Source organism: Microtus pennsylvanicus, chromosome 22, assembly GCF_037038515.1.
Source record: "Microtus pennsylvanicus isolate mMicPen1 chromosome 22, mMicPen1.hap1, whole genome shotgun sequence".
NCBI lineage: Eukaryota > Metazoa > Chordata > Mammalia > Rodentia > Cricetidae > Microtus > Microtus pennsylvanicus.
In genome coordinates, this window is record NC_134600.1 from 34,583,295 (window position 1) to 34,605,060 (window position 21,766).

The 21,766-nt window shown below is 46.9% G+C and overlaps 1 protein-coding gene across 1 annotated transcript in view; it reads right to left on the minus strand.

The window, feature by feature from the left end:
- Positions 1 to 9: 9 nt before the first annotated feature.
- Positions 10 to 21,766, minus strand: part of Fbxl13 (F-box and leucine rich repeat protein 13) — a 142,853-nt gene continuing 121,096 nt past the window's right edge. Inside the window, exons 19-20 of the mRNA XM_075956319.1 lie at positions 5,658 to 5,821; positions 10 to 2,033 (exon numbers count right to left, since the gene is read on the minus strand). Coding sequence (XP_075812434.1) covers positions 1,832 to 2,033; positions 5,658 to 5,821 — 366 coding nt within the window. The 3' untranslated portion in view covers positions 10 to 1,831. The remainder of the gene's footprint in view (positions 2,034 to 5,657; positions 5,822 to 21,766) is intronic.

A 21,766-nucleotide genomic window follows, 5' to 3' on the forward strand; every position in this document is an offset into this window, starting at 1 on the left:
AATATCTTGTTTGTGAAATAAAGTCCTCCCTGTCGGTCTGTGACTGTCCCCTTAGAATTTATATAAAATAGACTGTCTCACATGCTGGGACATTCTGTGCGGTGCTTGTGTGGTGAGCTGTTAAGCAAAGGAAATGACGAGGCAGTACGGCAATTTTTATAATATTTTCCCACTCTTAGGCAATTAGAAAAACATTTCATGACTAAAACTAAAGTTGATAAAAGTAGCCAACAACAACCCAAAGGCCATGAATTAGAATTCAGCTGAGGATGCTCAGTTACTAGTGGGCTGTACACAGTGGCTCCTTACATAGCCCGCTTTTCTAACTCCTGCCTTTCCAGTCCATTTCTGTAGCTCTGAAGTTTACCTCCTCAGGATGAGCAAACAGGCCCCTCATTCTTGTTATTAAAAAGACATCAAGAGTTTGGAACAGGCTTTGACCATAAGACACCTGCTGAGTTTCTTCGATGGTATAGCGGGGTCTGTTTTCCTTGACCTTGTCTTCCCCGTGCAAATGTTTCTCTCCTAGAAACCAGCTGCCTCTTTTATGCCTCCCGAGTTGTGTGCACTGAACATCAGGGGTCAGACTCCTGAAGCCGGCCCTCACACAGCTGCCACAAACCCCAAAGTTAAAGGTCTCACTCGTACTGTGGTCATTTGGTGCAGATTTAGAACTTGCTGTTTTAACAGATCCCTTTGCTCTTGACTCCCATGGACTTTCTACCACTGATTCCAAAAACATCCAGAAAGAGGGAGGGAAATGATTTAAAAGCCTTTAACCGATACGGGATACTCAATAATAATATGGTGAGAGACCTTTTTAAAACTTTTAAATGTTTCAACTGTTTCAAATTGTAGGTAAACAGGCTAACCTCGTTTAAGAGATAAGGGACTGAGGAAAGAGGTGAGAGGCTGCTCCAGTGTCCCTGCCTCAGCATGTGTGTAGCGGTCAGAAAAGGGGTCCGCCTGTGTGGCAGCATCAGATCCTATGATGGTAAAGATAATGGGTCAAATAATGGAAAAAAACATGATAGAAGCATATTAAATTAGTCTTCGGGTAGGAAATTAAAGGCCAGTTCTTCACGGAAAAAGAGTAAAAGGTGTTTTGTTTTTGTCTTCCTGGCCTCCTTGTGTAGCCCAGACATGCTGAGAAGACACAGCCAATGCCCCAGCAGTGCCCTTTCTGACCACATCGCTCCTGTTTCTGAGGGTTGAATCTAGGGATTTTTAGCTCTCCTTTATTGTCAAGTGTCTGGAAACTATGAGAAAGCTTCTTTTTGCCTTTGAAAATGTCCCTGTCACGTATATCAAAGCTTGACAGGTCCTCAGAGGCGTCCATCACCTCGGCTCAAGAGCTGACTGGTTTCAGTGACCATCTCCACTTTCTTGTCCTGTCTGGAGAGCATTTCCTACTTGCTTAAAGAACAAAAGCCATGTCTTCCGAGCTGTTTCCTATGTTGTAACCTTGGGTCTGATCATCTCACTAAACTTAGTTTGCTTGGAACTAGAGAGATGACTTAGTGGCCTCGGAGACCCAAGTTCAGTTCCCAGCACCTACATAACTCTCACAGTCCTCTGTGACACCAGTTCCCAGACTTTGTGGACTCTGCACACACACAGTCTCACACGGGCACACATTCATTAAATAAATAAATGTTTGTAAATAAATTGACCGGGTTACCGTGGGGTCTCATGAGAGAGAGGTGATGTTTGCTTTGAAGTAAGACACAGAGGCATGTGGCTTTTCTGTGTTGTTACTGGGAGCCAGCAACTAACAATATGAACATCAAATGGAGAAACATCAAAATCAGTTCCAGATGTTCTGTTTTTCCTATTTGACGTTGGAGTCAGGACTTTCTTCATCACTGCTGAAAGCCTCTTTGACTATCAGTTCTGAGTAATTTCTAACCGGCATTTTACTGTGGGGCTCTGCGAAAGGATTGCCTTCGGAGTCATACCCAAACCATCTCGGAGGGTTGCTGGAGCTGTATTCCTGATGCTGGACCACAGCGGACATTCTGTGAGCTGCCGCCCTGCAAGAACCGTGCTGAGCGTTAGCGAGCTGCAGAAAAGGAAACCCTACGGTTTTCAAACCTGACCAAATTTGGAATTGGAAACACATTATCGCCAGTCACATTCAAGGCAGAGCTTCGCTTTTGTGAGAGAAAGTTGGGAGTTGTGTAAAACGATAGGGCACCCTAGGGGAAAGGATCTGTAGCTCAGCCAATTCAGGGCTTACCAGGCAGTGAGGATGTCCTGTCCGGGCCAAAGAGCAGGAACACGAAGTCACAGCGCGTTTGAGTTCAGGCTCAGCCTGATGCAGCTCTGGTTTCTTTGATGGAGGAACAACCTGATCTCCCTCCCCTCCCTGTGATGGCTGACAGTGTCAGAAAGGACCTTGTACTCAGAGCTCACAAACCCCTGTGGATACAGAGTGGACTCTAGGAAGGAAGGCCCATGAACTTGCTAAAAGTCCATGTAGTTTTATCTCCAGGATATAGCTTTCTTGGGAAGTTGTCACTCAAATAGGTTCATAGCCAAATGATTAAAAAATATTGTTAGACTTTCTTAGGAAGAAATAAGAAAACAAAGAACACACGTGTGCATGTGTATACACACAGATACACATTTCATCTTTGATGAACAGAGATGTAAAAATTCATAGTCAAATGCAGCAGCACATTAAGAAGATCACCTAGTATAATCAAGATGATTTCATGGCAGTGATGTAAAGATGGTGTAACATGCAAACCAATAAACATAACAGAGCATAAAGAGACTCAACTCACAGATTAGTTCAGTAGATGTAGAAATGGCCTTTGACAACATTAGATATCTATTTATGATAAAGACTCAAAAGCGAAAACTACTGAGGGTAGAAAGAGCATACCTCAACAAGACTACGACAACCTATAACAAGCATACTAATGGGGGGGGCATTTCCTCTAAAATCAAAAATGTGACAAGTGTCCACTCCCTTCACCCTTCTTCAACACCATGTTTATATTCTTAACCACAGCAGTAAGGCAAGAAAAGGAAATGAGAAGAATACAAGAACTCAAATTATCTGTAGACAATATGATCATGCACTATAAGAGACCCCAGTGACTTTTCTCAGTAACTCTTAAGTCTGATACATACTTTCAATAAAATATCCAGTTACAAAAAGTCAACATCCAAAGCCCAGTAGCTTTTTAAATATACCAATAACATACAAAAATAAACTAGGGATGATCTCATTGATGATAACTGAAAAGCAAACACGTACGTGTGTGCAGGCACTAACGCGCGCGCGCACACACACATACACACACACACACACACACACACAAGAGCCTAGCGATAAACTTCACTAGGTAAGTAGACGATGTCTACAGTGAGAACTAAAATAGCGAACAAAGCTGTGGCAAGCCTGCCGGCCCTGTCTTTGATGCAAGGACATTACACTCAGAGACAGCAGTGCCCTTGACTTTCGGGGAGAATTTGTTTAGGGAGTAAAGGACTTGAAAGTTGATCCAATTATCTGTCACCTGTGGTTTCCGAAAGCACTGGTTTTAAAGAGTTGTGGCTCATCGATAATGGGGCTGAGAATAGTGCTAAGTTTGGGGATGGATAAATAGTGGATTGTGTAATATAGTTCTTCAGTCAGATAGAAGCTGGCGTAAATTCAGTGCTCCTTGATAGATTTGTTAAGTCTTATAAAAGTTATGAGTGTATTATGCAATGTACTGGTTATCCATCTTGTCACGTGACAAGAGGTTCTGTGAAAATTATGGTATTAAAAATAAAACTTAACAAACAGTAGGGGACTGAGAAGAATCAGAAGGAAGTTGCTGCTGACTCAGCACAAAGAAGAAAAGTCGCCAGGGTTTGGTCACTGCTTGTGGCAGTGTCACGGGGAAAGAGCGATAGTAGCCAGGCACTTATCCACGGCCACAGGAAGTGCACGGGGGACATGCATTTCTGTGTGTGCTCTATTGCGTGTGTGTGTGTGGGGGGTTCTAGTCCTCACCCCAGCCCTTCCGCCAGTCCACCCACAGGCAACCTCAACTAAGTAGTGGGTCCGTGGCCCAAGTAGGAAGCAGCGAGGCTTCGGAAGGAGTCCACTTCCCCTAGCCCCAAGTTCTTCCAGTCTGGGGTCAAAGAGCTGCTTTACTCCGGGAGGGGAACCGAGTGGGCTGCATTTCAGCAGCAGAGCTACAACTAAGAGGTAAGGAGCAGAAGTAACTGGTCGTCTGCTTGACCATAGACAGGTAGGTGCTGAAAGTAAAAGCCTTCTGTGAAAGGAATATAAAACCATAAGGTGAATTTTAGAAGGGCATCCCTGGTTCAACTCAGAATGTTGGTTTCAGTCAAAATGTAAATGGTTGCATCTTACAAATGGTACCGCCACACGCCATGCTCTCCCGGCATTTCCTATGGTACCGCCACACGCCATGCTATCCTGGCATTTCCTATGGTACCGCCACACGCCATGCTCTCCCGGCGTTTCCTATGGTACCGCCACACGCCATGCTCTCCCGGCATTTCCTATGGTACCGCCACACGCCATGCTATCCTGGCATTTCCTATGGTACCGCCACACGCCATGCTCTCCCGGCGTTTCCTATGGTACCGCCACACGCCATGCTCTCCCGGCATTTCCTATGGTACCGCCACACGCCATGCTATCCTGGCATTTCCTATGGTACCGCCACACGCCATGCTATCCTGGCATTTCCTATGGTACCGCCACACGCCATGCTCTCCCGGCATTTCCCATGGTACCGCCACACGCCATGCTCTCCCGGCATTTCCTATGGTACCGCCACACGCCATGCTATCCCGGCATTTCCAATGGCGCCTCCACACGCCATGCTCTCCCGGCATTTCCTATGGTACCGCCACACGCCATGCTATCCTGGCATTTCCTATGGTATCGCCACACGCCATGCTCTCCCGGCGTTTCCTATGGTACCGCCACACACCATGCTCTCCCGGCGTTTCCTATGGTACCGCCACACGCCATGCTATCCCGGCATTTCCAATGGCGCCTCCACACGCCATGCTCTCCCGGTATTTCCTATGGTACCGCCACACGCCATGCTATCCCGGCATTTCCAATGGCGCCTCCACACGCCATGCTCTCCCGGCATTTCCTATGGTACCGCCACACGCCATGCTCTCCCGGCATTTCCAATGGCGCCTCCACACGCCATGCTCTCCCGGCATTTCCTATGGTACCGCCACACGCCATGCTATCCCGGCATTTCCTATGGTACCGCCACACGCCATGCTATCTTGGCATTTGGTACCGCCACACGCCATGCTCTCCCGGCGTCTCCTATGGTACCGCCACACACCATGCTCTCCCGGCGTTTCCTATGGTACCGCCACACACCATGCTCTCCCGGCGTTTCCTATGGTACCGCCACACGCCATGCTATCTTGGCATTTCCTATGGTACCGCCACACACCATGCTCTCCCGGCGTTTCCTATGGTACCGCCACACACCATGCTCTCCCGGTATTTCCAATGGTACCGCCACACGCCATGCTCTCCCGGCATTTCCTATGGAACCGCCACACGCCATGCTCTCCCGGCGTCTCCTATGGTACCGCCACACGCCATGCTCTCCCGGCGTTTCCAAGCCCTGCCGAACCCAGCTCTTACTTACGCGGAGATGGACCTGCAGTATCGCATCTTGAGGATCCGGAGTTGTTTGCAGCCTATTTGAAGGTCCTGAAGGATCTGGTCTGTAAGGAGGATACAGCCAGAGATGTCCAGGATGTGCAGATAATGGCACTTTGCAGATAACGCCTCCAGACCTCCATCAGTAATCTGCACACAGCCAGAGGAAGAGCAGTTACTGAGCAGCCCTGGCCCGCAGGACAGCAGTATTTTAACTTAGGGTGCTGTAATAAAATAGGATAGATTAGGTGGCTCAGACATCAAGCACTTATTTCTTATCCTTCAGAGAGCTGGGAGATCCAAGACCACGAACAATGGCTGCCCCTACAGTGTGTGGTGAGGTGCAGGGTTGCAGATAGCTGCCTCATACCATGCTCTAGTGGCACGGAGAACTCCAACCAGCATCCCCTCATGACCTCTTCTAAACCTGTCTAACCCCCCCCCCCCCAGTCCCCACTGTGTGGCATTGTTACGTGGGCTGTTAAAGTTGGACATTGGTGGCCAGTGTGGGGGAGGGGACAAGCACTTGGCCATAGCAAACAAACCAAGGCCTTGGCAGGCTTTCAGGCTTTCTTTTCCTAGTTTATGTAGTGAAGAGCAGCAGGCCGCTTCCCACCGCCCAGCTAGCTTTACCCGAAATAATTACATGGAAACTGTATTCATTTAAACACTGCTTGGCCCATTAGTTTTAACCTCTTATTGGCTAGCTCTTACATATTGATCTAACCCATTTCTAATATTCTGTGTAGCACCATGAGCTGGCTTACCAGGAAAGATCATAACCTGCGTCTGTCTGGAGTGGGAGAATCATGGCGACTGCCTGATTCGGCTTCTTTTTTCCAGCATTCTGTTCTGTCTACTCCGCCTACCTAATTTTCTGTCCTATCAAAGGCCAAGCAGGTTCTTTATTAATTAACCAATGAAATCAACACAAAACAGAAGACTCCCACATCAAGTTTATTCCATGATAAGCCAAGCCTGAGGTTTAACTACTTCCAAATAAGAGTAGAAGAGTAAATTGCTTCCAGGGACACCACGGGGAGTCGTGATCTTGTTCTTTTTCACTTAAGCATGCCCTGGTCTGGATGAGAAACGCTGTCAGTTTTCCTTTAGCAGTGAACACTTGTCCAACTTGTGCAGTGGGGCCTTCCATGCTTGACATCCTCGGTGAAGCTCTACCAGTGTGGAGACGTATGCTTAATAGCATTGTATTGCAGACCTAAGCTCTTCTCCATACGGGATCCAGCTTCCGTGAGAAAGGTCTGAACATCCCAGTGGCCGGTTCCGGAAAGGCAGAGTGGGCATGGGGCAAGAGGGAGATGGACAGATGCCACAGACAGGGCAAGGCCCGCTCCGACAGATCTTGGCCGTGTTCCGTGGTCTACAAGTCTGTCCAGCTGCCCTGCAGAGCTAATTCAACTCTATTGCTAGTTTACTTCACTGACTTGGGGTTCAGCTCTTGATTTATAGATGAACTGAAACTTGCAGAGTAAACGAGATTACTCTCCCCGAAGGAATTTTCCCAACTAGATTTAATTTCCTACTTTATTTATGCATTAAAAAAACATACACGATGAGGTTTAGCTCATTGCTTTTTTAAACGTAAAGTTAAGAAAATGATGCAGAAAAGCCCTTTGGTTTGAAACGTATACTTTTTAAATATGGGAAAACAGATGCTGTCATTGTCTAAGTATTCCCCGTTTCTGGAACATGCTTGGACCCAAGGCTCGGAATTGTAACTGGTTCTCACAAAATTCCTCAGACATCCCTGCCATGCTGTCTGGGTCTCTGCAGACCTGGTGTCGCTGAAAAGCCTCCTTCAGCATTATAGGACAATGAGGTGATGGGACGTGGAGTGGGAGGGTTTGACAAGACCCTGAAAAGGAGCCCTCGTCCACAGTTCGGAAGTTCTGTGTGTCCAATAGGGAGGTGATGTCTTGGGGGTTATAACTCAAGGGCTGGAAACTAGGGGCAGAGAGGAGTTGGCTAACATCCCCAACTTTCCTGGGAATACAAGATCCTGGCCTTGGCTCACAGGACAGATTGTTATTCCCAACACGGCTCCCTTGTGTCTCTGGAAAACTCTTTTGGTTTCTTTAAATTTATTTCCTATTTTGGAAGAAATAGAAGCATATTACCTTAAAGATTAGCAAAGGAGAAACAAAGTTACGAATATGCCACCTTAAAACATAACTACGTTTGAACATTCTACAACATGTCTTAAGTTCTGGGAAATTTGAAAAAGGTATCAACATGCTAAAAACACTACCATCTTCTGCTTGACCTCTTGTTCCCTGTGATGCGTTGCTGGCTAGAAGCAGCTCCAGGAGACTGTAGGAGGGCAACACCACATCCAGTCAAAGAACTCCTCAGTTGAGGACTCACGTACAGGCAGCTCTGAGCGGAGGCAGCAGGTGGCTGCAGACACATGAACAACCCCGGCAGTCACGGGTAGGAGAACCAACCAGACACGGGCCCAGATTGCTGACGCATTGGCTTGGGAGCAAATAAAATGGGAGAGGTCTGGGCTGCAGAGACGTCTCTGGGGTTGAGAGTGGGTACACCCTTGCAGAGGACCTGTGCTTGGTTCCAGCTCCCATACCAGGCTGCTTACAACTGCCTGCAGTCTAGCTCCAGTGGGAACGGCGTCTGAGGGCACTGCAGCCAGGTGCACACGCCTCCACACTGACACACGTACACACACACACACACACACACACACACACAATTAAAACTAAAATATTTTCTAAAGTTTAAAAAGATAGGCATTGCCCAAGCCATCAATTTCAGGGGGTGATTGGTTGCATAGCAGTAGATTATATACATTATCCAACATCACATGTCGGGCATCTCATGCTAATATATGATTTTTAAAAATCCATTGATCATTTTCCATAACCATTATAAAACTGTCTTATGACTATGTTGAAATTTCTAAACTGAAAGGATTTCCAAGATTCCATTTCCTAATAGTTTTGTAATTTTCTGATGAGTGCCGCCAGCTAGGGACCGCGTGTGCAAACGCATAAGGGCTCCAGGGTGGTCCCCACTTAAACCACGGCTTCTCTAGTGTATGCGTGAGCCTGGCAGTCTCCCAGTGGGTGCTGGATTCACCCAGGTGGCTCCTCCTTCTCAGTCGTTAGCTCCAGAGAACGCCTAGACTGCAGGAGTGCAGCATCCTGAGCTGGGGGACTGGCTGGACACCCCGGCTCTGCTCCAGTTGCCCTGCAAACAGGGTGCCCCTCGGTGGCTCGTCTTAGCTGTCATTTTCCCCTTTGGGATGAAACCCACGGGTGAGGCTAAGTGGCTTGGCTGCAGTATGAGGGAAATCAATGTCTGGTGAAGACTTCTTCCACTCTGGGCTTTGTGGATGTCTGGTGGAGACTTTCCTCTATGGCGGCCATTCTGGGCTTTGGGGAGTACTGACCTCATTTGGCCTTCGATCTCTCTGCGAATCATGCTTCATGGCACTTGCTGTGTATGAGTGTGTTCTGTCTCAGACAAGTCATAACCAGCCTACAGAGATTCTGAGTCCTGACGCCTACACCCCCAACACAAAGTTGGTAACAGTTACCCCTTGCCTACTTGAGATTTTTTTCCCTCAGGGATGAATTGAATAAATATTTCATTATTGTCATTGATTTCGTTCTTTTCCCCTTATTCTTTGTTTTGGGCATTTTCTTTCCTTGGCATCTCAGTGCCATGGAGATGAGGGCCCAGCCCTGCCGACTGACCTGGAGGTGAGGAGGCTCCTGGGAAAAGCCAGCCTTCCCAGAGACAGGTAGAACAGACACTGAAATCACCTGTGGGCAGCTGGAATGGTGAGCTAGACTCTCAACATACTTTATGGCCCCTCAAAAACAACGTGAGTAGAATTAATTAGGCAAAGTGAAGCGAGTGAGCCACCAGATTGGCCCAAATCAATTTCCTTTTTGCTTCTGAATCAACTAGCACAGCCTGGATGGGAAGGCCACGCCCAGTTCTGACTGTTCTGAGGAATCCACTGCGCTTCCCTTTTCTTCCCCTCCTGTTAAGTACAAAGTGATGCTTTCGACGTCAGTTCATCTATGTCGGATATTCTTTACTGAAGGTGCAAGGGGAATCCCTTAGCTTCTAGAGGAATTCTGTGTCTGTAAAGAAGGAAGCCTCTCCTCTCTTCTCAGTGCTCTTTGGAGCCTTTGTTAGCAGAGCCCCGGGAAAGCCTGCCCTCATCTTCCGCCTACTTGGTGCTGTGGCTGGAGCAGTTCCCCCGAGTTGTGCCGTGAGCTCTCGTGGCCAACATACAGAATCAGGTGGCCACTGCAGCTTCTCTTCCAGAACCAGGAGACACGGACCAGAAAAACATCGCTTCCCTTGTTCTGACTGAATACATTATTAAAAGAGATCATGTAGCTGGGCATGGTGGCACACACCTGTAATCTCCTCACTTGGAAGGCCGAGGTAGGAGAACAGTGTCTAGTCCACAGACAGTCTAGTTCATTGACAAGTTCAAGGCTAGTCTGGCCTAAGTGTAAGACCCTGCCTCAAAAAAAAAAAAAAAAGTTTTTCCTGTAAAGCTTCTGGCTTTAGTTTGCCCCTGCTTGCCACATCTTCTCCCCTCCTGCCTCCTCTTCTTTGTCTGAAACATTAGTGTGAAGACTTAAGAGGTTCCAGACCCTCAGTCCACTCAAGCCAACAGAAAAGCAGCTGGATTTGCAGCCCGTCAAGAGTGCACAGTCCCTGAGAACCCGGCTACGCTGTTCAAATAGAAGTCAGCAGGTGTGCGTAGCATAACCAGCTTTCAGCAGCTTGCAGTTCCCAAGCATTTTCAAGGTCTCTTTCTTCTGCCTATTTTAACCACCTCCACAATCTCCCTGATAACATGTTTGGATTTTTAATCTTCTGTTTAGAGACTTCCCTGCTGGTCTGAGAATGCTCGACAGGCCATTTGTGATGAGCAGTGGAGGGCTAGCCCCTGAGCAGAGGCTATGTGTCCAGTGTGGGCCTCTCCTACAGACCGAGTGCAGAGGCTGGGTTAAGAGTTCTCCATCTTTCTCTGGGGGCTGGCAGAGTCTCGGGAGAAGAGGCGTCTAATCTCCTGCTTGAAGGGAAGTTCTGGCAGCCACTTTCTGGATGCTGAGCGAGAAGAAAACTTGCCTACGTGTTTGCTCTATGTGTTCAGGGGCCTCGGTTCCCCTTTCACTTTTGTGCCCAAACTCACAGTTAAACGTGGTGTTTCCCACAGAAACTGTCTGCTGCTTTACTGTCTCTAGATGGTGACAATTTTGCTCTCCTGGAGGCGTTTTGCAGTATCTGGAGACATTCTTGGTTTTCAAGATGGAAACCCAGGGTCCAGATGCTAGGGGCCCAGTACCTAGAGGGCAGGGGTGTTAGCTATCCAGTGGTGACAGGACCACCCCCTCCTTGCAGAGAACTGCCTTGTCTGGAGCTTCCACACTGTTGGGGTTGAGAAAGCTGGATTGAGAAGGTGGTGCCCACGCTTCTGGTTTGGTTGGGGAGGTGCACCTCGAGGTATGGGGCAGAGGAGACCTGGGCCTCTGCTCTTCCAGAATGCTAACCAGGCTTGACTTTAGTCTCCTCCCAAGGAGTCTCCTCCCTGAAGTCTACAGGACTGCTAATTAAAACCCATCAGGTGTTCCCAGCTTTCTCTGCTGTGGCGTAGGGTTCAGAGCTGTCTTGGGTCACCTCAATTTGTCCAACTATTTTCGAATTCCCCCAGTCTCGTTGCTTGTTTCCTTTCCTAATTTTCTTTTCCAGATGGGCCCTACTGTTCAGCTGCAATTGTGATAGGGTTTCAAGAGAAATTGTATGTGTATGTTTGATCTGCCTTGTTAACCCAGACCTGGGTTTCTATAAGACAAAGAAAGTAGGTTATGTTGGACTTTGAAAGAAATAGTCTATCTTTCAAAACAAAACACAGGACTTCTGTGACCATTTCTGACCTCTTTATACACGGAAAAACGCCCCCCAAAATAAGTAATTTTACGTGCCAGCCATTTGCATATTCTGATGGCTGGCAGTGGGCGGTTCCCTCCCCGCAGGCATTTGTACAGTCAGTGGTTCTAGTAAGCATTGTGTCTTTTATAAACGAGTGTCAGGAAAGTAGCCAAACACTTGAAATTAAGCCTGAAGATGACTCCATGCCCTTTGGTTGGAATATGGAGACACGTCTGACCACCTCACTGAAGGGTCTAAAGATATAACCCTTTACTTCCCATGCTGTTTATTATTTACTCTGGCCCAAAGTCAGTGAAGTTATGTGTTAACACTTAGTATTTTTTTTGTCCACGAGATAGGTAAATTATTTCTGTCTGGTAGAAACCCTAACCCGTATTGCCCTGTAGGATAGTAACCAATTTTAGATGTAACCTGAGACCCATAATTCAACCTTCTTTCTTCAGTTCCTACCCAGTGTTTTCTAATGCTCTATGCCCTGACTTTATTTCTCTCATTCATGAATCAAATGAATCTCCAGTACATAATTAAGTTTTGCATGAGAATAATGTTTTGGATGTTTTTAAGTTCTACTTTGGCACAAATAAAATGCTCAAGCTATTTCCAGTTCGGCGACTGGAAGAAACATCCAGTGGTCCCAGCCGCCGTGACAGAAACAAGGGAGTTCTAGGTCAGGTGCGGTCCCTGACCACGGCCCTGACTGGCTGGGCTCTCAGCACTGCCCTCTGACTGTCGCGCGTACCTTTGGACATCCCGCGATGTTGAGAGACGTGATTCGCGTGCAGAAGATGGCTACGGTTTTTATAATTTCGTCCGTGAAGTGGGCACAGAAGGAGACATCGAGGTGTTCCAGGTGCAGCGAGGTCCTACAGTATGACTGGAAGAGATTCCCAAGGCTGCAGGGTTTGCTTTGTGTCCCCCTTTAAACTTTCCCCCCTTACTTTCCCTTAGTCTCTGTGGATCCAATACTGTGTCTGTCTGCAGCTAACTCACCTGCAGTGGTTTATTGCGTATTCATTTGGGATCCTTAGATATAGATTTTTGCCATGAACAAAACAAATAACAAAATATTACATCCAAAATCAGGTTAGCAAAAGATACACGTCAAATTATAAGTTTATCAATACTCAAATTCTTGCTAGCAAAATCCAGTTTTTCTGAAGTCACTCATGATGAAATGTGATTGGCGTATCAGTAATTAACAGGTTATATTTGTCCAGATGATTGGAGAAAAGGGGCTGTGGATGTGAGAGCAGACGGCAGATATGTCGGGGATGATGGTGGAAAGAGCAAATTCTTTTTACTTTTTTCCATTGTGTACAACCTAGGAGAACTTAACAAACACTTTTGGAGCCCCCATTTCTCTTCTAATTAGTCTGAATAATACCTAGAGCGTAGCATTATTCTGAATTGCCAGCACGGTCATCTGTTACAGAGCAGCTCGCCGCTTCCCTACGGCAATACCTGGACGGCCATCGGTGTGTGGCTAACTGTTAACTGGATAATGAAAGCACGGCACACAGAGACACTGGGATTTGTTAGGCCATAGAGAAAACTGACATCAGGAAATTTTCAGGGAAGTGGTTGAAACTGGGAGGTATTGAATTGAGCAAGGTAACCAAGACTTAAAAAGCCAAAACCCACATAGCTCATCTATGGACCTTAGTGTATGACGTCCATCTGTGTTTAAACAAGTGGAGGTAACGCGGAGCAGAAGGAGGCCATGGGGTGGGGTAGGCGGGATGAATGATACCAGGAGGGGGAGGGGACAGGGAAGAGAATCAACAAAAACAAAATTTGCTTAAAAGTCCCACACTGAAACCCAGTACTGTCTGTGCTAATGTGCTAATTTAGAAAGACTCTATAACTCTGCAGATATTATATAAGGACAAAATGAGGAGCTGGAGGAATGGCTCAGCAGTTACTGTAGAGGACCACAGTGTGGTTCCCAGTTCCCAAGACCAAGCAAGGTTCAGGAAATCCCATGCCCTCCTTTGGCCTCTATGGGCACACACACACACACACACACACACACACACACACACACGATGGAGGGAATAAAAATAAAATAATAAAGTCTTTAAAATAAAAATGATATTCAAAAAACAAAATGATCCACAAAAATAAAGCTAAATGTGTGACTGTAAAAATAGAATAAACCAAGACAAGTGGCGATCAGATGCCATGACTAATTCCAAGTGATACAAGAGAAGTCTGCCTCACCACAGTAACCATGGCAACCATCAGCCACTCCCCCTTCACCACTGTAACCATGGCACCATCAGCCACTCCCCCTCACCACTGTAACCATGGCAACCATCAGTCTCTCCCCAGGTGCAGTGCACTCTGAAAAGTGCTCAAGTGCTTAGAGTTCTCTCTACTTAACCCTTCACCATTAATTTTACTTTGAGTATTAGATTTGGCAACTCTACTGGGTTCCTAGATAATAGATAGCTCTTATTTTTATGAAACTGGATGCCCATTGGGCTACATGCCAGCCTTGCTTTCGGGACTGAGGAAGGACTTGAGTGTCAGGTAAACTCATGGCTGTCGGACTGACGCTAACATGAGTGCCTCTCTCCCTCCGCTTCTGCCATCTGTTTTTGTTTTAGAGCTAAGGATGAGGAAGAGCTAGTGCACAGCTACAGAGAAGGGGACATTTAGAGGAGATACAGTCTAGCAAGGCACCCAGCTCTGGGCGGGGAGGAGTAGTAATAGGACCCATCCTAAAGGATGCTTACACAGATTATATGTGTAATGTGTTTGTATATATGATATAGCTACTGCTAAAGTTCCATGCTGTGTGGAGTATGATCAGAGGGACTGTACAGGAACTGCTAGTGTGTATAGCACATGGTGAGTCCTCACAAAGTTTAGTGCTTGCTTTAGCTACACATGAACTAAAGTTGGAAGCACCCAGACGAGATTAACTTGATCCACTGTCAAGGATGGCAGGAGTGTTGGAGGGAAAAGGTCAACGGGTGATTACTACAGTTGATGGTGATGTCATTGTGTTTGTTTTTACCACTGTGAGAAAACACTGACCAAAAACAGCCTGAAGGATGAAAGGGTTATTTCACCTTACAGCTTCAGGTCACAGTCCATCCCTACGGCAACCATGACCACTCACTCACTCTCCACCAGCCCAGGGGTGGCACTGCCCGGGGTGGGATGGGCCTTCCCACTCCACAGACTTAACCCATAGGCCAATCTAACGGAGCCATTTTCTCAGCTGAGGTTCCCTCTCCTGAAATGACCCATGCTCATGAGAAGCTGACAGAAGCCTAAGCAACACAGTCCAGGTAGATGTGAAAACTTCTCAGCACAGAACAGTAAGTACACAGAGAACGGGTAGTGACGAGCCTGAAAATACACACGTGGTGAATACACACATCCATATACTGTGATGTGAGACAGTTTGGACAGTAGAAACTGTAAATCCATTGGGAAGGGCTAAGTGTCAGCTGCTGGTAGCTTTTCTGTGACACCACTGTTAATAACTGGATACGGACAGAGAGAAAGCCGGCTTGGCCGTTATCCCTCTCTGACCGCAGCAGCCAACAGTGACGACAGAGCCCATGCAGAACTGGCATTTTCCATGGGGCTCAGCACTTTCTGGGCCTGACTCACCCTGGGTTGTGACTAACTTCACATGGAAATCTGTAATGTCTAGAACCAAGCGATCCAGGAATTGGAAGGGGTCACTGTTCGGGGACAGAAGGGTCGCTGGATATAAACAAGCTCGGGGAACACCCAGGGTGGTACCAAGGGAATCCACCTTTGACGGGAATCGATGGCTTTGTCTCTCAGCTCACTTGCCGATAGGACTGCAGTGAGTCTCTTGGGATCCTTTCTGGAACTGTACTAGTTTCAAGGGCTTCCACAAGCACCCCATTAGAACATAGAACATTCTCAGTAAGTATGGGTTGTGGATTGGTCCTATGCAAGTGTCTTCCAGAAAATTAAGTCTGTCTTAATAACACAAGAATTTTGATATTGCAAGGTGGGGGGTAATATTGTTTCCTCTTAGAGAATGGGCAAAGAGACAAGTCATAGCGCCGACGGTGTTTGGTCTGTGAGGGACCGATCAGACGATTCGGTGGTGAAGGTGCTGGTTATGCAAGCCTAATGACCGGTGTTCAACAGCCAGGAACACAGTGGACAGAACAGATTCCTGAAGTCGCCCTCCGAGCCCACACATGCTGTGGCACACCTGATGTACACAGAGAGTGATAATAATTAATCAAAAAAGGAGAACCTTGAAAGCTGGCTTTAAAGGGAGATGCAAGGCACCTCTTCAGCCCCGAGGTCCCACGTCTGCAGGCGTGTCTCAGCGCGGTCTCCTGCAGAGACAACTGCCAGGTTCTGCGCTGGCTCCAAAGCTGCCCCAGTCACTCCCGTCAACCTTATTCTCCCCTTTACACTTCTTCCGAGTCAGTGCTTTACCGTGAAGACGGCAGGAGTACGGAATGCGACCAAGTTTGACTCCCTTCCAGGTTATCAGCCGATCTTGCTGTGCGGAACACTTCTACGGAGAATGTCCATGTCACCCCGTGTCTCCTACCCTGAGTCACAGCGTGGGGGCTAATAACTACATTCCTAAACTGGGGACCTCGCTCCTCTCTGTCGATTGTCACACAGTGCTCTTTTGCCCAAACCCTGGTTCAACCCATCTCAACAGGTGGCAGCTTTGCCCCAAACTCCTCCCTCGTCGTCCGCTCTCGTGACCCTGTCCCTTGTCATGAGCCTAATAGGGCCCCATTCGTTGTCCTACAGAGTTGGAGATTTTCGTTTTGTTTTTTTTCTCTCTGTTGCTAATTCTGGAAAAACCACTGTGCTCTCAAGAACTAACTTCTTTCATAAAGATGAACTGGACTGGCACAAACTAAAACACAATTTCCCCAATTCTAAATGATGCACTTGGGCCTCATACAGTCCCGACACGTGGAGGTGCATTTCCTCAATGACAGCCTCCTTCCTACCAGACACCGGACCACGTGGGGGCATGCGCTCAGCAGAGCCTGGAGCCCCGTCCTGGTGAGAATGGTCTCGCTTGCCCCTCTGCTGGGAAGCCAGGCCTCCAAAGACATCCCTGCTCTTCAACAGCAAAAGAGCAGTATGGGAGGAAAGGGGACAAAGCCAAGGCCACGGCAAGCATCTGCAAAGCAGCTTCCATATTTCACATTGTCTAAAGCTTACATGGCAATCTGGGAAAGAAATGTTGGCTTCAGCCTGCTCAGCTGTGGTCTACGAAGCCCAATCATTCTTCCAGGCAGCAGGAATGACTCCAAACTCCAACTCCTCTCCCTTGGCTTTCTTATGTTCTCCTTGGATCTCCTTGTATGAAGCTGTTTCTGTAGCTACCTTATTGTCTGCATTGTCTGTAGCTTTAGAAGCCATGTCCAGTTATCCTTATGGCACCGATCTTTGGCCCATAGATAAAGGCTAGCTCACTGAGGAAGACTCCACAGAGAATGGAGACTCTTCTTAATGCAAGGGAGGAGAACACACTCCTGCAGATGGCAGGTGGCCAGGACTCTTTCCTTCCTGCACAAGGTCTAGGGACCTTTTGACTGAGTCCAGCAAGGGAGGAGAACGCACTCCTGCAGATGGCAGGTGGCCAGGACTCTTTCCTTCCTACACAAGCTGGGGACCTTTTGGCTGGGTTCAGCATCACTGGATAAATTACTCAGCTCCCCTAGGTCTCGATGATCTCCTCTGCAGCACAGGAAAATGTGGCACTTTGTGATTTCTTTGTTGGGAGCTTCAGCGGGTTAATACGCCAAAAGTGACCTCACGGTGCCTGGTCCACAGCTGACAGCTGGCCAACAGGGCCTGGTACCATTATTGTCTCCAGACTCTCTCTGGCACTGCCAAAATTTTTCAATTGTGAAAAACTATAGTAAAAATATTTTAACTAGATACTCTCAATAAATACATATTAATGTACTTTGTAAATTATGTAGATATATATAATTGATTAAACAGGTTTTAAGTATATATCAGCAAATACTATCAATAAAAATCTAATAGTCTTAGAAATTCTAGTATTTCCTTCTGACCCCAAAATAGATTGCCTCGTTCATCTTCTCACTAATCTGGATGGTCACTGACATCACACGTCCTGTTATAAGTTTGGACTAAAGGAGGGGAATTTTTCTGAAGTGTACAGTGTGGTAGATGCATGGAAGGAAGGCACGAGGTGGAGAACTGGGGGACAGGGAGATGAGCAATCAGCCGTGATTGACATGCACCCTGGAAAAGCAGAGAGAAAAGCAGGGAAAGAACAGAACAACGTATCTCCTAGTGGGAAACTACGTTTTGGTGAGCAGAATTTGTTGGAAAAAAAATCCAGAATAGTTTCTGGCTTCAGATCTTATCCACAAACTAGAAATGGGCCAGCAGGTCAAAGGACAACAAGGACACCCACACTTCCCATTTCTCCATGGGAAGTGGTCCAGTGGACAAGAAGGGCAGGAAAGAAAGGCTGCTGGTTTCTGTCCAGTCACCCTCACTACTTTTTGTCCTTCTTCTTACATTGTCTCAAGAAAATGACAACCGAGAGCCACGGTCATCCAAGGACAGTCTCGTGCATCCCAGTGTCTCTAAGAGACTGGGTCTCAGGACTGTCAGTACGACTTTGCCCCTTCATCTTAGGACACAATAGAACCAAAGACGTGTGTGGTCCAGGCTGGCCTCAAACTCCAGGTCCTCCTGCCTCTGCACCACCAGGCTCAGTAGTTAAGAGCACTGCCTGCTCTTCCAAAGGTCCTGAGTTCAATTCCCAGCAACCACATGGTGGCTCACAACTATCTGTAATAAGATCTGGTGCCCTCTTGAGAAAGAGACGTAGTCAGTCGCCCTCATCAACTTAGATCATGAGACCCAATATGGACAAATTCAACAGAATCACCATATATGGGCTGCCCATGCCTGCTTCAGCATGGCCAGGGCATAAATTTCATTTTTCAGAACCAAAGATGATCTAGTCAAGGGAGGTTTCTAGCCTTGTAGAAAAGCTCAGACCTGGAACCTGTGGGCTTATGTGACTCTAACACATTTTTAACCTTAACTTTCCTCATCTGGAACAGCGAAATAAAAAGATCTCTACCTATCTCATGGGCTTTGGGAAGTTGGCAAGAGCATCTTTTCTGTTGGCACAAATAGCAGCCATCCCAAGAGCTGTCTTGTCTGTCGGCACTGACTCGGGAGTCATGGACCAGCACTGCCTGCCTGGGATGCCACCTGCTGTCAGGAGGGTTTCAGAAAGGAAATAAAGCAAGGAGAATCGACACGGGCCTCACAGAAATCATAACCCAGGGAACGACGGCTCTCCTGAGGCATCCTGATCACGTCAGGCACAACACAATGGACAAATCTTGCATGTGTCACAGAGGGATCAAAAACCCGCACAAACTCTACTATCATGGGAGTGTGGGATCCCGTGCTTTCTTTCCTTGCCTTTTTACTTGGCCTGCAGGCAATCTGACAGGTTTTGTTTAACTTTAGGCAAGTTTCATCTCACGTGTGATAAACTAATATTCTGGGGGTAGCCCTAGGGGCAGAAAAGGCCTCCTAAGGATTATCTTGCTTTTAACACGTTCTTCCCTGTGGACACTTGACCTGAGAATAACAGATGTTTGAGTCGGTTAGGAAGTGCAGGGAAACCAGTTCCCTACCAGTTCTCACGGTGGGAGTGGTCGGGAAGCCGGCACTGCGGTGGGGGTTAGGCTTCACCTGGTGCTTTGCCAGGAAAACATGGTACCCAGCACTCCAGAATCTCTTGGAACCTTCTGAGCTCCAGGACTCTGAGAAGCTGTTGAATCCCACATCCTTTGAAGTCTGGCAAGTTTCAAACCCTGTTGGACTGCTTAAAATTGGAAACAGATTGGAGTGGAGGAGCAGCAGAGGGCCGAGCTCTCTGCGTTTGCTCCCAGCCGTTGAAGAAACAATGACACCCAGATATCTGTGCCCCCCCACACCGGTTGATCCCACATCTCCTGACTCTCCTGGCATCTGTTTGACTGTAAAGTTCAGCAGACTGTTCTCAGCGTGGATGATCCGTGCAGCAGGGATTTCTTCATCGTTCCAGGTTTTGTGGCTGTTGCTTTTCAATGAGTACCAACAACCACCCCTTTAAATCGATCAAGAAATTACTTAGTTCCTCTTCTCAAACACTTTTTTAAAAATCTACAGGCTGAGCCCTCTGGGAGCTGCTTCATAGACCTTCTGGTCAACGCTTCCCGACATTAGCCTGGAGTGAAGGCAACAGCAGAGGCTTTTCTGGGCACTAGAGCCAGGTGCTGGAACGCCCAAGTCTGCTCTTCGACTTCCCCCAGGACAGCTCGGAGTCGGCTGTACCACAGGCTATCGACTAAGGTCAGCTGACTAGGGCTCTTAACTGTTTCCCTTTCAACCCATGAGCACAGCTTTATCCCTGGAGACTAGGTGTAGTTATCAAAATCTCCTACTTTGGTAATTTTTGCATGACTTAATCCTGGAAACTAAATAGAATCAGTGTGGATTTTTTTAATAGTTGCTAAGGGGAGCTGACTCATCTAGCCCATCTTTGACAGTGGAAGCCAAGATGTATCAAAGGCGACCAAAATCAATTTTGGTTTAGCACTGGAGGGAGGAGCTATCAGTGAATAAAAGAGTGCTGAAAATCTTGCATAAACAATGTTTGGGGGCTAATTAAAAGTGGTGGAGTCAAAGCAAAAGATTTTAGATGAGGAAGGAGTCAGGGGAGGGTGACGCAACCTTGTTGTTAGAGTCCTGATAAATCTTCTGAAACTCCAGACAGACATGTCTGCAGCAGGCTGCCCACACACTGTTGAACAAGGTGGACCCTTGGACTATTGAAAAGCCAACACACATGCGTGTGCGCGCACACACACACACATACACAACACACACAACAAAAGGGAGGAGGGGGAAAATGGAGAGACGACGAGAAAGAAATTTTTTCCTGAGTAGATCTTTGTAACTGGAAATGAAATAATTCTGCATCTCATGTTTCTTTAAAAAGGTATCTTTAGGTTGCAGAAAATAAAGAGCAATTTTGAAAGTTTAGACTTTTGAAAAAGAAATGCCAGCATTTCACTGCACGAGCACACACTTTCGCCTAGAATTAAACTTGGCACCACAGAGGAGTAGGGGAGACGCCTGGAGCCATAGGATTAAACACAGAGGGCAGAAAGCGGGGCTCTCCTGATTTCTGGCTTCAGCTGTGCCCCAAGAAACACGTTTTCGGGGATGGATATTTAGAGGCTGACATCACAGGGGTGTGCTAGAATCCTTCTAAAAGATTTAGTTACCGGCCAGATACAACTGCCTCCTCTCTGAAGAATGGAACTCAATATTAGAAATGTCAATATTTTTAACTTTTATTTGGGGCCTTCATTCATCAAGGAAAGACTTATTTAACGTCTATAATCACCTACACCTGAACAACCCCTACTACTAGCTACCAGTTCGGAGAAAGTCTTTTCTCCCAGGCAAACTGGAGTCATGTCGCAGAGTCTGGTTTCTCCCGGCATTGTGGTCAAATTCTGCTTTGTTTGGGCTCTCCTATTCACCTCACGATACCAGTCTTACTCCCGGCCCGTGGATGAATGGATAAATGAGCCATCAGGTGGGTGCTTAAGTAGATGGTTCACACTGTGTATAAACATCATCAAAATATGGTGCTGTGTCTCAAATACACATAAAAATTGTTAACAGGTGTTGCGTGCACATGTATGTGCGTGTGTGTGTGCGCGTGTGGGTGCGTGCATGTGCGTATATGTGTGTGTGCTGATTTAGGACCAAGACTTGTCAAGAACAATGTAAGATATTCATAATGCTAAAATGTCATGTTAATACTGAGGCATCTTAATGGCGCACTTATTTGCGACGATGCTTGACTGTTTTGTTTTTAAATCTCTCATCTGTCACCTTTTTGATTTTTTTGAAAACCTGACTGTATCACGCTAATGGATAAGGCTTTGTGTAAGTGTGTGATTAACCAACATTTAAACCACAATTTACACAAATCTTTTGGCTTCTTTTCATAGAATTTTATGTGCACCCCAGCATCTGTAATTTCTTATTATAGACTTATGATCTTGTCCCATATGAAGGTTTTCACTTTCTGGCCCT